Here is a 17,035-nt window from a genome sequence, read left to right as displayed (position 1 = left end):
TGCCAGGCCAGCGGGAAGGAACCTCAACCATGCAGACAGAGAGATGTGTATGACCTACTTTGGGGACAGACAGTGAAGGAGCCAGGTGCTGTCCTCTTGAACAGCAATTTAATGGTCAGCACTACCATGCCCTGCCAGGCTGCTTGGCTTTAAACAGAGTTTTGCCCAAATTCACACAGCACTTTCATTTTCAGGGAAAAGGCGGCAAGTTTCACTGACCCCCGGCACAAGCTCCAGAGCACTCTTCACGCTGGCTGGAGGCTGCTGAGAAGAGCAGGCTGGATGGCTCCAAGTGGCCAGTCAGCTGGGCACGGGGCTGACCTGCAGCCTCTGGTCTCTGGTCTCCAGCAAGGGAAGTGCTCTCTCCCCAGCTCATGGCTTTCTGCTGCCACCTGGCTTTTATGGGTCCCTAACAAACTGCTGTAACCCCCTGAGGTTCTCTACGACTCTGTTTATAAAGCTGCCTGCCAGGCCCTGATGTTGGAATGGAGGTGACTGCTTCTCAAAGCCCACAGCCCTTCCTGCTGGTGGCAGTGTGAACGAGGGGCATGGGAGGCAGGCACAGGGCAGCCCGAGTACCTCCTCCAGCCTGGCCTTTGCCCAGGAGTACTGGGTGCCAGGAGTACTCAGCAAACCGCCGCAGACACTCTTGCAGGGCCACCTCCACCTTGGAGAGCTTCATCCCACAGCAGAAACACCATGACCCTGGGGGCGGGTACCAAGGCTCATCCCTTTTGCCACCCCCACTGCAGCACCCATGGGGGCCCCCTTGGCCGGCTGGCTGTGATCACCGAGTATCCACCACCCTTGTCACCACCATTACTGCCATCTGACAGAGAGCTCCCTCTCCAGCCTGCATTCTTGGAACAAGCTGAGGAGCCAGATGTGAGTCAAGCAGAAAAGGGGTTTAATCAAAGACCAATGTGGCTGGGAGAGTCCCGCACAGGCTGGGAGCAGGCCCAGGGCTGCCCGCCAAGTAAGGCCACCAAGTGTCCAGGGGTACGAGCATGGCTGGGCAGGGCACCACACACTGCAGCTTGTGCCCATGACACTCTTGACGTGGGTAGGCGAGCCACAGGCTCCACTCTGCCACTGCTGCCCAGGAACCAGGCCTGGTGGAGATACCAGGGAGAGGCTCATGTGACCAGGGCAGCTGAGGCACAGGCCCAGGCCTCAGCCATCACACAAGCCTAGAAGGCCTTCCAACATCTGGGGTGGGGGCCAGGACAGGGACTTGGGGGCCCATTCTCTCTCTGGCCCTTGCAGGGCCCTCACCCTGGGTGAGAAGCCTCGACAGTGGGGAATACACTTGAGGGTCTGGTTAGAATTGAAGTGGCTTTGGGGTCACCTAGTCAGGTGAGACTAGAGCTGGGGTACCAAGGACGGCTTGCAGAGAGGGACAGCAGGGAGGTGGACAAAGGCAGGAGGCCTCATGCCATGAAGTGAAGCCTTACTCAGGCCAGGAGGGTGCTGGCTTGGCCCTGGGGCCATAGAGTGTGCCCAGTGCCCTAAAGGGGCTCCCAGCACAGGCTCTGCTGTGCCCCAGAACACCGGCCAGACTGGGCTGGGCTCAGGGCTGGTGGCGCCTGAGAGGAAGGGCAGTGCACGGCACCAGGGCATTCTGGGACCAGTCCAAATCCCACGTGCTGCATTTGTTCTGGCAAAGTTCCTGGGCCCATGACACCAGGGGACCCCCTCCGGGTTTCTGTAGGTGGCTCCCAAATTGTACACATCTATAAAAATGCTTTAACAGGGGAACGTCCGCGGCCTTTCCCCCACCTAATTTCTCACACTCATTTATGTGATTAATTTCAGTTCTTAAAATCTAACACCTTGAAGCTCCAGCCTGCTCATAAGTAATTATTTATAAACAGTGTCATAAAAGGCTGCTTGACTGCCAAGAGTAATCAACTTCCTCCAACCACTTCAAAGGAAATCAAAGAACCTTTCCATCCACAGAGCCTTTTGAGGTTTAACTAGGAGCATGATTTAAAATTCACAGGAACCCCTTAGGTATTGAGCTTAATACACAGCTTTCCTGGACAAACGTTTGATAGGAGACGAAACACACCATTACCTTCACCAGCGCCGGCTCTAATATTGCCCAGGGCCACTGTAAATGCTCACTTTGTACTAAATCTGCTCTCCTCGTGGTGAAGGGGCTGCCAGCCCTGCTGTGGCTCCCTCCCCACCCTCCTGCACGCTGGCTCTCGGGCAGAGTGAGTCCAGAGCTGCGCTCCACTCCCCCAGCCGTGGCCAGTGTTGCCTGTGTTCAAGTTGACCTTGCAGCCCGAAGCAGAGGGTTGAGGGCCTGGCTCCAGTTAACTCAGGCCACCGTGTGGCTAGAAGGAGACATGCCAATCCCATAACTACCCAGGACACTGGAAATATTTGTTGGGTGTCACATGACCTCACCGAGCCTCAGCAGTCTTCTAGAACACAATAAGATTGGCTTGAACTGGCTCCAGGCAACTCTTAGAAAAGCCACAAAAGCAATTTGTGCCCCACCCTCCCTAGAACAGTGTGGTAAACTATTCTATGAAGGCTCCAGAATATTTTTAATTTATGGTAATTTCCCCACATAACTGAAAACAAAAATGAAAATTTAAAAATTGGCATTTTGTACTTTTGATAGGTCAGGGGTAGCATCTTTTGATCCCATATAATTGAATTTACCTTTTGCTTTTCAATAATTTGAACTAGACAGGTTGACATAGGCTGTGCTTCACCTGTGAGGGGGCCAGAGCAAGGGGAGGGAAGCCTGTGGACAGAATGTCCCCACATCCACAAAAGCTGCCAGTCCAAGGCCTGGGGGTGGGGTGCACCAGGACCAGCGACCACACCTGGGAGCCCTTGGGCTGGAAAGTTTTGAGGGCGGAGGAAGGCACCTGTGGCTGGGAGCTAAGGAGCGGGTCTGGATTCTTGTCCCTGCCTGAGAGCAAAGGCAAACAGGAGGAAGGAGCAGCTCCGTGGAGGGCAGCCTTTGGAAAGCCACAGATGAGGGGGGGACAGGGGGGCCGTCCTAAAGAGAGGAAGTGGCTATCCAGCCAACACCAGCTGCATCCAAACCAGAATGATATTGGGACTTCAAAATCCTGATGCACTGGGCAGTGTGACACCAAAAAATCCCCAGGCAGAGCAGCAAGGTGGGAACGTGAGGAGAAGGTGGCCTCTGGGTCAGACTCTCAAGCTCCTAGGCCAGGGCCCCGTGAAGCCTGGAGGTCAGTGGCTTCAGCCCACAGAGCAGGGCCTGCAGGCGCCTGGCAGGATAGGTAGGAAGTGCCAGCACCACCCCAGGCATTTGTCACCAAGCACAGCTTTTAATGTACAAAAATCTCATTAAGCTCTTCACCAACAAAAAGCTGAACATCACAATTGCCAAGCCCCTGTCCCCCACAGGGGCAAGTGGGCTTGTCATCCCCTCGGCCGTCACTGGCCACCAAGGAATAGGCCAGGCTTCATGGCCCCGCTTGCAGCTCACTGAACACAACCGCTTCACAGAGAGGGAGACTGGCACCAAGCCTGGGCAAGGACCCCACTGTCACTTCCTACCCTGGAGACAGTGACCTTCTCGGGTGGGTGGGGCTGTGGAAGCTCCCTGCCTCCTGGGCTGCGCTTGGGCCCTCTCTTGCCTCACCTGGCCGCGGCTTCCCTTCCCCTTTGAGTTTCACTTTGCTTTTACTTCCACCTTGGTCTGCCTTTGACTTCACTGTCCCTCTGCTTCCTTTGCCACTGCTGGTGGTAGCCCAGGACAGTAGTGCTGCCAGCAGCCCTGCAGTAACAGGCGGAGCTCAGCCATGCAGCTCCAGCTCTGCCTCAGGGTTGGGAAGAGGAAGGCAGAAACTTTCCCTCTGAAAATGAAGCAACGCTGCTGAGGCTGCGGAGGAGCCTCGCGCCCCACATGACAACCCACAGGGAACAGGTCTCCCAGGAGAGTCGCTGTAGGGCACAGTGAGCCAGGTCTAGCCAGTGAGGCTGCGGGGAAGACTGGTGGGCAGCCCCCATCATGGCTCTGCCTCCACCTGGGCATATGGGCGCTCATCAACCCCAGCTGGGTGAGCCAATGGCCAGCCACCCGTGCCCACCTGCAAACTCAGAAAAGGGCACCAGTGGGGCTTTCTTTGAACCCAGGGCAGAGATCTACGAAATGGCATGGGGTCCAAGAAGCACGTTCCTCTGATGCACCACAGCCCAGCCTGAGACCATGGGTCACTGCAGTCATGAACCCTCTTCCCCCTCCAACAACCTGTGCTGCTCCTCACCTGAGGCTGTCTGAGACCCACCTCAGGCACCTCAGGCCTTGTCCCTTTCAGCCACACCAGCACTGACTCCTCAAAGCAGCCATGCTCTGGTGAGTTATCAAAGCTCCAGTACGCTGGTTTTCCCTGACAGCTCAATCCTCCACCTGGCAAATCGGCCCAAGGCACACTGGAGTGAGGGGTCTGCTTGCTCCAGGGCCTCCCCTGCCCCTCTTACTGGTTCTGCACTCTGGCCTGGGGTCTGGCTGACCTGCACCTGGCCAAGGCTTGGGGAGCTCTGGAACTCATTAGCTGGCACCGATAATGAGACCGTCTGAAAAGCCCAGTGCTCGCATGTCTAGGTAGACCAGAAACCAAACACACCTGACAAGAGGACTGATCAGAGAGCTTAAACCCAACAGGCGACATCAGCTAGGGCAGGCGGAGGCATTAATAATTGATTCCGTGGGCCATTCTGAGGTTTGCATTTTAATAACTTGGCAAGAGAATTTTTATTAGTTGCGTTCCAAAAGAAACGAAGGCATTTTTCAATTAACCACCTCAAGTTGTCAAAGCTCCTCCTCACCCTGCTCCAACTCCTTTCAAACAAAGTAGGACAGAGTGGCTCCTCTTATGGCCAGGGTCGGGCAGGGGCTCTGGAGGAGCAGGGGCCTGCACACTGAGTGCTCACCATTATCATTGTCGCGCTGTAAGTGCTTGATCAGGAAGGAGATGGGGTCCTCAGGCTGGTAGATCAGGAGCTGCTCCAGCATGGTCTGTGGGCACAGGGCAGACAGAAGCACTTAGCACCCTGAGGGGCCCTGGCTGCCACGGCTGCCAGACATGGGCCTTCTTTCTCCATTGCACCCTGCCAAACAGGCCTTCAAACTGGGACCTAGCCCCTCCCCCATCTGGCATCTGCTGGAGTCCCCATGAGCAGAGGCATGAGGCGGGGAAGGTGGTGTGGGGGGGCACCTGGAAGGACAGCACCCTGACTCAGAGCAGGCTGTCCCAGGGCCTTCTCCCCTGGTTCCCTTTGTACTTCCCATCAAGCCTCCTCCCAGTTCTCAGGCACCTCCCTGTCGGCCTCTCTAGAGTCTTAGCAGAGCTATTTCCTAGCCTGGAAGGCTTCTTCCTCATTCTTGTCCTAGCCACCTTCTACTGGGTCCTCAGGTTTCAATGGGAACACACCTTTCTGATCATATGCACTAGGTAACCCACATCTGTCCCATGCTCCGGCACACCTGCACTTGCCTCACCTTGTCCCTGCCTGCCTGATCATTCCCCCAGCAGGCCATGGGTTCTGTGGATCTGTCTGTGTGGATCCCCAGGGCCCGTCACAATCCCAGTAGGTGCCCAGCACATTTGTTTGTTGGGGACAGTTAACCACCTGGGTTGCTACTACCTGGGTCCTTCCAGAGGGGGCAGAATAGTTATCACCCAAGTGTGGTAAAACTCTGGCCATTTAATCCATTTGAACAAACATGTTAAGGGCAAGCAGCTGCCAGGGCTTTTGAACAAATGGCACAGAAATTAACTGCTGGCTGATATGAGTGAGGCTGGTGGGACGAGGAGGAAGGGGCTTCAGTCCTGAAGGCAGAGGAGGTGTGGAGCAGTAAAAGGAACACCAACGTGTGACACAAGTCCTGGTCCCAGCCCCACTCCAGGTCTCACTGGCAAGTCCCTTCCCTCCTCTGAGTCTCAGCTCCTCCACCTTTTCAATGGAACAGGTGGACTAAATCCATGTTTGCCTGTCACTGGCTGCACTGAGAGGATTTTAGACAGTTCGCTCATGATGATGTGGTTGCATATTCAATGTGTATAAGAAAAAATAAATTCATCAAATCTATAATTTCAAGGATTTTGCTTAAGATGAGGCAAAAGGTGTCGGAAGCCATTCTCACACGTGACTGGGTGACTCCCGGTTAGGGTCTGAGGCGCTCTGGCTGTGTCGGAGCTTTCCCGGCCCTCTCCTGATGAGAGAACCTGTCCGTGTGGGGGTGTAACTGACCACTGACCCCGGAGGCCCAATCACTGACCCTGACCTTGGAGTGCGGCCCCCCTTCAACCTTCATTGGATGGAATTCTCCCCTGAATTTCTTGCTCCCCAATAAAAGGCTACTCCCTGGCGTGCTCGCTCTCTCTCTCTCCTGCTAGCCCTGAGTAATCCTTGCTGCCCTGCCGGGCGGTTAGAGGAGGGAACCAGAGAGGGGAGCCGTCTCGGACCTGGTCATAGAAAAAGGTAACTGAGTCTGTGTGTTTATTTCGATCTCGCTAGCTAATTTTTATGCCAAGAACCTCATTAATGAAACCATTGCGCTGGCCGCATGGTAGAAAAAGGAGTTAACTTTTAAAAGTAGGTTGACTTCAAGAAATGATTTGGTTAAAACAGGGGGACGTGGTAGTTACATGAATCTATACATCTCACAAATTTCAGATACACACACACACACACACATACACATCCAAACCAAGCCTGTAGTATGATGCCCCACATCAGTTTTCAGATTTTGACAAGGTACTCCTGCTGTGTTCCATGTGGTCACTGGGGGAACCTGGGCGAGGCTAGACCAGAATTCCACACTGTTTGTGGGATTGAACCCAGGAGTGATGTCTGTGAGCTACACCTCCAGCCCTTTTGAAAAGATTACTTTGAGCAAGGCCACAGTTGCTCACGCTGGCCTGGAACTTCTGATACTCCTGCCTCAGCCTTCCAAGAAGCAGGGATTACAGAGGTGTGTGCCACTGGCACCTGACATCCATATTATTTTTGTGACTTTCCGAGTCAGAAATTTTTCTAAAATTAAAAATGTTAAAGGAAATGGTCAAAACTCTGGCGGAAACATCCAAGCAGGGAAGGACTGGAAAGAGGCAGCGGAAAGCCCTCCTGGGTGGCCCCCTGGCAGGGCACCAAAGCCCTCCTGGATGGCCCCTGAGCCGCCCAACGCGCCGCCCCGCTCGGTGACCGCGCGAGCCCCGCAGGCTCCGCGGGGGGCTCGGCTGCTGGAGGCGGGCGCAGCCGGGCCCAGCAGCCGGGCCGGCTCTGTGGCGTGCGGGCCCGAGGCTGCGCCCGAGGGCGCGGGCGGCGGGGACGCTGCGGGGCCCGCGGAGCTCGGAGCCCCGCAGTGGGCGTCCTCGGCGCGGCTCGGGTCACCTGCATCAGCTCGAAGACGTGCTTCTCCTCCCCGTACTGGGGCATTTCCGGGGGGATGAGATGCGGGGCCGAGGTAGCGTCCATGTCGCGCGGCGCGCGCTGCCTAGCAACTGGCAGCCAGGGCGCCGCCAGCTGCGTCATCAGAGCGCGCCGCGCCCCGCCCACGCCCCTCGCGGGGCCTCAGGTGGCCCGATGACAGCCTAGGCGCCCCGCTGCCGCCCCCGCCCGCCCGGCCCGCGGCCGGCTCCCCGCTCCCGGCCTCCGCCTCCCCGTCTGCAACGTGGCGCAGGCGTTCCGGGCGGGAGGGCGCCCGCGCGGCGGCCCGCGACCCCAGCGGACTCCCGACCCCGGCGCGGCCCGGCAGCCACGTGACCCGAGCGCGGCCCCGCGGTCACAATCGCACCGCGGCCCGCCCCCGCCGGCGCCCACCCCGCCCACTCCCGCCTCCCGAGTCCTAAGCAGGGCCTCCCCGCCCTCCGGGGCCCAGACGCCCACGGAGTCACGCCAACCAGCGCTCTGTGCCCGTCCAGCACAAGCAAGGGTAAAGGGGCCGAGGGGGCGGGCGGGACGCGGCGCGGCGGGCCGGGGGGCTCCGGCTGGCCAGCTGCCTGCTCTGTGCCTCCCTTCCCTCCCTGGTGCCGGAGCGCGTTAGTGAAGCCTCTGGACCGAGTCTTGCAGTCAGTGAGCACGCGATGCGCAGAGACCGCTGTGTGTAGTAGTAGTAGTATCTTATCTTTGTAACAGCCATGTGAAATAGGCGCTGTCGTTCCCATTTTACAGGTAAGAAATTGGAGAATCAGACTGACGAGTCCCTCGTTTTACAGATGCATAACCTGAGGCTCAGAGAGGGGGAAAATCTTTCCCAGGGTCACTGGTCAAAGCAGAGGGAGATCCAGAACTGGAAGTAGGCATCCTGACTCCAGCCCACACACCCTCCAAAGTAAAACCAGCAGTGCTGCCTTTTTTCCCCCAAAACTGCTTTCTCAAAGTGCACACATCTTGGTGGGCTTGTCAAACCCAAAGACAGCTGGGGAAGAAAAGGAAGCTATCTCCCCCGAACAAAGAACACAATAACCAAGCCTGCAATTTGTGGCAGAGAAGTTCAGTTTGCTTCTTGGACATTTCTGAAATGATGTACCTTTCTCCTCATTTATTTTAAGCCCTAGGCGTTTTTCATACCATGATTTAATCTTCTTTAGCAGCCTGGGAAAATACAAATCAATTAAAGCCTAAAACCTATCAGGTAATCATTTTTTTCCTCCCTCCTTCCCTAGATCCAGAAGTGCCTGCACCCTGTACCTTTCATCTACACTAATTTGGCTGCAGAGCTCTTGTTCAAGGGATGATCACTTTGGATAGCTTATTACAGCTCCTCTCGTTGACATTCCTGGTGTGCATGTCACAAGTTGCTAGGATCAAGAACCAAGTCAGTTTTGCTCTCAGGGGCTCTTGGGGCCACCAGCCAAGGTATTGCTGTATCCTTGGAGAACTTGGCAGTCTCAGGAATCCCCAAGAGGATGGCAGGGAGCTGGACTCAGCCCCCTAAATCCTAGTCCCTATTGCTTTGAGGTGGGTAATGGGGGAAGTCTAGTAGGAGTGGGTATGAGGCCCAGGGTCTAGCTGGTGGTTGAACCCTAGAAGGGGTCTGGCAATCTGACCTGTCCCCACCCCCAGCCAGTCTGATTTGTAGCAAGTTTGTCTCTAAGGAACAGCAGGGAGGGAGCCAAAAGCCCAGACTAGAAAGGCAGGCTGCTGGAGGAGTCCAGGCTTGCTCATTTCCGCTTGTGAAATAACATGGCCTCTCATTTCTAGGCTGAGGGGATAACTCAAGGTAAAGCATGCCCAGGGCTTATTTACTTAGAGCCCTGACCAACTGTTCTCATGAGGACAGGGTGAGCCAGGATCTAGGGCTGGAGCATACCTGTCCTTTGCCCTGCACCACATCCACCCAAAGTCCCTCCTGCAGAGACTGTACGACCTGCTTCTCCCACATGCCCACCAAGCAGTTTCATGTCATCATCTATGCCCTGATTGATCTCCCTCTCCCACTCTTTAACAGGTGGCTTCTTCCAGGGCAGGGGACCTATCCACTTTGGCCAGTGTCATAGATCTCTGTACCTGGACAGCATCTGGCAAAGTGAAGACCTAGTGAGCAAATGCCTGCCATGTTTTTACCCCCTTGGCTTAGAAGCCTCCAGTGGTTCTTCTGAACACCCAGCCTGACCCCAGGACAGGGCCTGCCTGCTGCCCTCTTCTGCAACTGCTCAGTCTTCCTGCATTCCCCACCCCTCAACCCAGCCCACAGTCCCACCTCTCCACCTCTCCTACCTCAGCAGCCCCTGCTTCCTTCCAGGTGCACACAGTTGTGGCAATCCCCTGCCATCGCTTGCAGAGTTTGATCCCAATAGTTCTAGTGGCTGCAATGATGGTATTATCATATTGCAGGCCCAGGGTCTACACCTTATACCTGTCACCTCATCTGGTGTTCATCCCAAGACTGGGCAGCTAATGCTGCTCTCTCCCTATGGCATGTTAGGACACTGAGGAGTAGCTTGCCTGAGGTCAGCCACAGGGGTGGAGCCAGGGCCATTTTAACCACTCTGACCACAGCACTGTGGGCAAAGGCCAGCCTGACTGGGTGCACTCTCTCCCCTGGAAACCCATTTCTGCATCACTGTGACTTTCTAGGTCTTCCCTCTGAGTCTTTTGCAAACTCCAGACTGGATTAGGGTGGGGCAAGTAAGCACTTGCCTTGGCACAGCACTTAAGAGGCGACTGGGGGCTGGGGATGTGGCTCGATCCATGGCGTGCTCGCCTGGCATGCGTGTGGCCCGGGTTCGATCCTCAGCACCACATACAGGGATGTTGTGTCCGCCGAAAACTAGAAAAATAAATAAATGTTGGGAAGTTCTCCCTCTCTCTCTCTCACACTCTCTCTTTAGAAAAAAAAAAAAAAAAGAGGCAACTGGGCTGTGGCTCAATAGCAGAGCACTTGCCCAGCATGTGTGAGGCACTGGGTTTGGTTCTCAGCGCCACATGTAAATAAATAAAATAAAGGTCTATCAACAACTTAAAAAAAATAAAACGTAAGGTGGCACCAAAAATCTCAATGATCAACGTTTTTAACAGTATTTTCTAAAAATCAAAAGTAATGTTAAAATCCATTTAGAATATCAAAAATTGAAGTAAAAGTCAGATACTATTAACTGAATTTTCCTTTTGCCACAGGCTCTAGTGTGGCACGGCACTATCAGTCCTGTTTTTCCTTAAAATTCTGTCATTTTGTTCTTTGTAGAATTTTGTGTTCATTTCTAATTTTTTGTTTTGTATTCACTTTTAAAATTTTTTTTGGTTGTATTTTTTATACCTTTATGTTGTTTATTTATATGTGGTGCTGGGGATCAAACCCAGTGACTCACACATGCCAGACAGTACTCTACCACTCAGCCTCAGCCCCAGAACCAGCCCTTATATTCACTTTTTAAAAAATATTTTTCTCTCGATTACTGATTTTTTTTGGTTCCCCCTCAAGTTTCGCAGGAGGCAGCTGACTCCTTCCTCACCCTAGTCCTAGTTGTGGTGAACCCAACTGCACAGGAAGCACCACAGAAACCCAGTGTGCCCAGGTATGCCATCTCTGCCCCCTGGGAAGGGGGCCAAAGATATGGCAGGTGTTCAGTCAGCAGTGGGCCCCAGCCTCCCTGCCCTTCCTTCCCCACGTCAGACGCTGTGCTGAGTATGGGGAGCCTGAGGGGAAGGAGGCCGCCTAGCCTGGACAGGCCCACACCAGCCGCCAGGGGAGTGGCAGTCCTCCTGCTGTTGGCTGGCACTCTCCTGAACCTGCCTATTCAGGGTTGTGGGGCACGCCTCTCAGGACCCTCAGCTGGCTCATCCAACTGAAGGGCTACCCCTCTCAAATCCTCTGGTTCACTGTGCCCATGATCTGTGGAGACATCTTCTGTCCGTCTGTGCTGCCATCTCCTCTTGCAGCAGAGATGTGCTCCCAACTCAAACTCTCCTCATTGCTCAGGGTGCCGAGGGGGACAGGAAGGAAGAATTCTTCCCACATCCATCCTGTCTTCACTCTTCCACCTGAGACCTGCCCATCCTTGCTGTGTTCCTGCCCCTTCCACTGGGGACACCTTGTCCCTACCTTGGAGCGGACTCCTCTGATCCCCACTCATGAGGCATAGGCAGATGTGGCAGGGGTAAGAATGTTGGTTAATCAGGAAGTGTAGAGCCTGGGGTGTCTCTGGGCCTCCACTTCCTTCCTGGAAGTGAAGGGGAGTTGGCCTGCTGACCTTTCCAGCTCTAACATTCCATAAATCTGCAACATTTTTCACATGCTCAGAAAAACTGAGGAGTCAGAGTACAGAACCCTCTGCCCTTTCTGCTCACAGGGGATTCTAGAAGCTCTTGGGCTACCTGCGTCCCACCGGGGCCAGCCTGTGGCACCATGGGTACAGTTAATGTTCCTAATCAGGGCCAGGCCTGCACATGACGTGGACTGAGGCCAGGGCCCCTGCCCAAACGCAGAGTAGGGGGACTTGCAACTTACACTGAACAACCCAGCACGGACCCTTCCCAGCTAGCCCACTCTCCCACCTGCACAGTGGCTGGTGTCTTAGTCATTTGGTCTTAACTGGTGTTCTGCTGGTTTTTCCTCCTATGGGCATACCCCTTGATTCCCGGGTTGTGTTGGCACCACAGGGAGGCCCTGGAGGCTGTGTGTGTGTGTGTGTGTGTGTGTGTGTGTATAGACACTCATAATTGTAGAAGCCCAAGGAAGAGAGAAGCTGTCCTGAGAGAAGGAAGTCACATTGCATGGGAGACTGTCCATGGACAAGGGTCAGGTTTAGCATGGTCATGGGTAACCTGGGAGATCCTGAGTGAGTTGTGTGGTCTCCTAGGACCCTGGTTCCCTTCTCTGTAAAAGCAGGGATCAAACAAACAGTCCCTGTGCCCCAGGGCTGTGGGGATAGGCTAAGCAGGTTGGGAATCTTTCTCTCCAGAGCCTCCCTCCCTCCCTCCCTCTGGGGCTGGCTCCTTGTTTCTGGCCCCTGGGGCCTCACGGCCCTCTTCCTCCCTGTAGATCTCTCCTATCCTGTAAATGAGCACAGAGGACAACCATGAATGAGGCCAAAGAGACCCTCCGTGGCATTGAGCAGAAGTACAAGCTGTTCCAACAGCAGCAGTTCACCTTCATCGCAGCTCTGGAGCATTGCAGGGAGAACGCACATGACAAGATCCGGCCCATCTCCAGCATCGAACAGGTGGCACCTGACAGGGCTGACCCTGGTCACGGGAGTCTCCCCAGCCCAGTTCCCACACCTGAAAGAGCCCAGGAAAGAGAAGCACATTTGTGCCTGAATTAGATTAGGACTCAGACCCTAACTGATAGAATAAGTTCCCCCCATTCCTCACCTACCAGACTCATCCAGCCAAGGTCAAAGTCCACCTGCCACCTCTGTGACCTTGGGCCAGTGAGGTTACTTACCTCACTAAGCCTCAGTTTTCTCGTATATTATGCATATTCAGTGGAACCATCATGAAAAACTGCTGGCCCAAGTTTGGCCCCACTGTGGGCTGAGCAGTGGAGCTTTACTGGTGATTGAGATGGATATGGTCCTTGTCACCACATATTGCAGGGTACTGAGAAACTGCTAGTCACTTTTGCAAAAATCTTCCTTGAGGGTTAGCTGTTGTCCAAGTTTGCTCTGCAGGATTTGGAGACCATCCATGACGTTAGGGGCCTGAGCCACAGTGCAGCTAGGACCCCCACCCATAGGCCAGGCCTGGACTGTAAAGAGGCCACTGTGAGGAAGCAAGCTTGCTGAAGCCCAGCTGCTTGTGAAGATGGTGGGGGTGGGTACCGGGCTCAGAACAGCTCTGGAGAAGCAGCCACAGAGAACAGGCAGCCCTTGCTGACAGAAAACATTGTTTCCCTGGTTTTTGTAAAACCCATGTCCCACTTCCCCAATTTTTTAATTTGAAAAAAGCTGAACATCCAGAAAGGAACAGCACACAACCTTTGCCAGACGCACTAGCTCTTGACCCTGAGCCCACCAGCTGATGACATGCCCCTGCACTGGCTGATGCACAAGCAGGCAGGTCATCCCCCTGGAGCTTTTTCTAAGGGCGCTGGACAGGTTTTCAGTCTCCAAGCCTAGCTGGAGTCCCGTCTGCCTTGGCATCTGCCCCTGAGCTTCATGACATGTGGGAGTGGCCTTCTCGCCTAGACTCATCAGAGGCTTCTGTAAACCCTGTCCTGCGCTCTGATGCCCCATCTCAAGTGCTGGCTCTCAGCCCCACTTGCCCTCCCTGAGCCAGGCGTCCAAAGGCTGCCTGCACACACCCAGGCAGCCCAGTGACAGCTCTGTTGTGGCTACCACATGCTGTGGTGTCCATGCAGTTGTGGACAGGAGTCTCTCCCCTGAGAACCACTTTAGATCATTCAGGAAGACATCCCTTAGCAACAGGGAAGCTCTGTAGCCTGAGAAAGTTCCAGGTACTTGGGGAGGCAGTGATACCCTTCCCATCATCAGATCATGGTGACAGTTAGTTGTGTATGGAATGAGTGATAAATTAATAGGACCTAGACCCAACCCATTTCCTCTCCACAGGAGCTCAGGCCTCCTGCCCTGGCCCGGCCTCAGATGCAGTCACTGGGTGGTATCAGATAACTGGAGAAAGACTCCCACCCAGGGAGGCCCCAGCCCCCTGCCAGCAAGGAAAAGTTGAAAGTAGATCAGAGGATCAATATTCTTAGCACCCTTGTATGTCTTCTTCAAATACATTCAAGTCTTATTTTTGGCATTTTAGCTCCTACCACTCCTAGAGTTGTTATTTGAATATGGGATGTGGTTGGAACATTTTTCTCATATGGATCACCCTGTCCCCAGCCTCACTCATTCACAAGCTGGGAGACACATTCAGCTAAGCCACTTCCACTGGTGCCCCAGCGGGTGATTTCACCTCTTAATCTCCAGTATTCAGGGTGTTAATCTATAAAGTAAGAATTTTAAGAAGACCTACCCAGTGTGTAGGGTTTAGAGAAGAGTGAGACAGCATTCTGCACGGTGCCTGGGACACTTAGTGATGTTAGCTGTATGTTGTGGTCTGGATGTCAGATTGCCTAAGTGTTACTGGTTTCTCCTGGTGAACGCGGGTGGTTGCTCCAGTGGGGGCCGGCATATCCCCAGCTCACATCAGACTGGCCTTTACAGGTGCAGAGCTACATGGAACACTACTGTAACAACTCCACAGACCGGCGGATCCTGCTCATGTTCCTGGACATCTGTTCAGAGCTGAACAGGCTCTGCCAGCACTTTGAGGCCATGCACTCTGGCACCCCAGTCACCAACAACATCCTTGACAAATGCAAAACCTTGGTTAGCCAAAGCAATGACCTGAGCACCCTCAGAGCAAAGTAAGTCCCTTCTGGGCCTTGGTGAGGCCTTGGTGTGTGCTGTGGAGGATCCCCAGGGGGACACTGAGCTGGTGCTCTCCCCTGTAGCTGTGCACACTTCCTTCGTGGGATGACTATTAATGAAGACCTATTTAAAACCAGGACATAGTCACAGCAGGGCACCCAGGCAGCGTGTTTTTCCTGACACCACAGGGCAGTGGTTCTCAGCTCCTGACTTTCATAGCAGAATCACCTGGGGCTCTCGGTCTTGACCTGCTGAGCTGGACCTGGTGGGGACACAGCCTTAGCACCAGGCCTGGAAGCTGCCAGCCAGTCCCCACAGCAAGGCTCACCATTCTCCCTCCTCTCCTGGCCTGCAGGTACCCTCACGATGTAGTGAACCACCTCAGCTGTGATGAGGCCAGGAACCACTATGGTGGTGTGGTCAGCCTCATCCCCATTGTCCTGGACCTTATGAAAGAGTGGATCGCTCACTCGGAGAAGCTGCCCCGCAAAGCGCTGCAGCACGTGAGTGAGCCCGCAGCATGTCAGAATGTCACCAGGGCAGCCGCTTGTCCTGCCCGGACCGCAGGCACCCAGCGTTGGTTAAGAAAGCACAAATGTAGGCAGCTGGAAAAAGACCGCCTCAAACCCAGGGGGCGAGACAAAGGACATTCCAAGCCTCCCTGGAGGCCGCCCGGTGGGAAACTGTAATTCAAGGCCAGGGGCCTGCTCCACGGCTGGGTGCTCTGCTAACCAGTGTGGACTCCCCTGTGGATCCATTCCTGCTGGTGCCGGCACCCCTGCTGTTAACCCCAAAAGGGCCAATACATCATTGAGAATCTTTCCTTCTCTTGCTTTCACTTGTAACTTTCCTGCTTCTAAGCTCTGTGCTGGTGAAGAGGATCCCCACTTAATGAGTTGCCCAAACAGTATGGTGTTGCTAGAGGGTGTCCCAGGTGAGGGCACTGAGCCACACCCAGCAGCCATCCAGCTCCCTGCCCCAGCAGCCACAGGAAGCAGGCACAGACTCTCTGCAGGACAGGGATGCTCCCACTCCCAGGATGGAGGGAGGGGCAGATGCTGAAGGAACGCCTCAGGGTTCAGTTCCCTGGACCAAAAAAAGGCAGTGAGCCCACCTCTCCAGAAGAATTCTGTCTGTGGTTCCTGAGCAAGGACCATGGCCTGATGTCCACAGCATAGTCGAGGCCCACACACTGTGTGATGCATCTGCTTTGAGCTCTGATTGTTACTTTTTCCCTTCGCAGGGGACGACTTAGCTTCTGTATTGTTGCTTCCTCGGGGGGAGACAGTCAAGAATAAAAAATGTTCTACCACCTCTGCCTGGCTGATTTGGTTTCCTGGGACTTCTCCCTGAAAGAAAACCTGCATTTCTCCCAAGACATCAAAAGATACTGGGAGGTAACCACACAGACAAAGCCCCTCACAGACAGCAGAGAAACTGCTGCCACCAAGGGGACCCTGCCTCTAGAAAGGTCTGACTCTGAGGTCCACACCAGGTAACAGAGGGCCAGTCCACAGACCTGCACCTTGTCTAGTGAGAGACTTCCTCAGGCAAGAAAACCTGAATTCCAGACAAATTAACAACCGCCACCTTCAAGTCCATCCCGAAGGTGCTGCTTCTGCCATGGGCAGCAGTTCTGACGTCTGGACCGCCGGGCGAGCACCTGAAAACCACTGCGACACAGCTTGCCCATAAGGGTCCTTTCCTCAGCATCACAGGCCATACTATCAGAAGCCAGGGCAGATCTTAAAATCTCATAGGGTGGTTTCCCACCTTCTGCAGAATGCCCAATGGGCATGAACCAGCTGGTGACAGCTATGCACCTTCTCCTGGCACATGTGCACACAGCTGGCAGGGATCAGGGCTGGCGAAATCGCCACAAAATGCATGTCCACCAGGTTCCACCAAAAGGATCCCATGAAACTCAACTGGCCACCCCTCCAGACACAGTTAGCAGGAGTGTGGACTGGCAGCCCCTGGCTCTCATGGCTTCTCCGGTAGATGACTCAACCCTTGACACACGCACACCATGCCACTCTTTGGGAAAGACCAAAGATTTAAGGCAGGTAAGTTATCAGTGAAGACAATCTTTCAGAACACAAAGGTGCTTAACAGAGACTAAAGCCTAAAGCCAGACCAATATTTGGGTGCCCTCCTCTAGCCACCCACAGTAACCACTCCAGACCCAAGGCTTCTGAGTTCCCTACTTT

At 54.5% G+C, this 17,035-nt stretch overlaps 2 protein-coding genes across 8 annotated transcripts in view; one reads left to right on the top strand and one right to left on the bottom strand.

Moving 5' to 3' along the window:
- The window catches only part of Ak8 (adenylate kinase 8), a 61,604-nt gene extending 54,116 nt beyond the window's left edge, over window positions 1–7,488 (bottom strand). The window contains exons 1-2 of the mRNA XM_077108628.1: window positions 7,393–7,488; window positions 4,930–5,014 (exon numbers count right to left, since the gene is read on the bottom strand). Coding sequence (XP_076964743.1) covers window positions 4,930–5,014; window positions 7,393–7,476 — 169 coding nt within the window. The 5' untranslated portion in view covers window positions 7,477–7,488. The remainder of the gene's footprint in view (window positions 1–4,929; window positions 5,015–7,392) is intronic.
- Window positions 7,489–7,571: 83 nt separating this feature from the next.
- Spaca9 (sperm acrosome associated 9) lies at window positions 7,572–16,137 on the top strand. Of its 7 annotated transcripts, XM_076843059.2 has the most exons (6): window positions 7,572–7,933; window positions 10,925–11,018; window positions 12,485–12,665; window positions 14,619–14,821; window positions 15,181–15,328; window positions 16,069–16,137. In XM_076843059.2, exons 3-6 carry the CDS (start codon window positions 12,522–12,524, stop codon window positions 16,078–16,080), a joined length of 507 nt encoding a protein of 168 aa, XP_076699174.1. In that variant the 5' UTR covers window positions 7,572–7,933; window positions 10,925–11,018; window positions 12,485–12,521; the 3' UTR covers window positions 16,081–16,137. The 7 variants fall into 7 exon arrangements, with proteins under 7 accessions (XP_076699174.1, XP_076699169.2, XP_076699170.2 ...); XM_076843054.2 differs by lacking the exon at window positions 16,069–16,137 and having other exon boundaries at window positions 15,181–16,046; XM_076843057.2 differs by lacking the exons at window positions 7,572–7,933; window positions 16,069–16,137 and adding an exon at window positions 8,875–8,961 and having other exon boundaries at window positions 15,181–16,046.
- Window positions 16,138–17,035: the final 898 nt, after the last annotated feature.

This window comes from Callospermophilus lateralis, chromosome 2 (genome assembly GCF_048772815.1).
Source record: "Callospermophilus lateralis isolate mCalLat2 chromosome 2, mCalLat2.hap1, whole genome shotgun sequence".
Classification (NCBI taxonomy): domain Eukaryota; kingdom Metazoa; phylum Chordata; class Mammalia; order Rodentia; family Sciuridae; genus Callospermophilus; species Callospermophilus lateralis.
This window is presented reverse-complemented; position numbering and strand designations above follow the sequence as displayed.

Coding starts and splice junctions, on each gene's coding strand:
- Spaca9 (XM_076843055.2), top strand. CDS start 12,522: ATGAATGAGGCCAAAGAGACCCTCCGTGGCATTGAGCAGAAGTACAAG. Junction 12,666..14,618: donor CCATCTCCAGCATCGAACAG/GTGGCACCTGAC, acceptor TGGCCTTTACAG/GTGCAGAGCTACATGGAACA. Junction 14,822..15,180: donor CTGAGCACCCTCAGAGCAAA/GTAAGTCCCTTC, acceptor CCTGGCCTGCAG/GTACCCTCACGATGTAGTGA.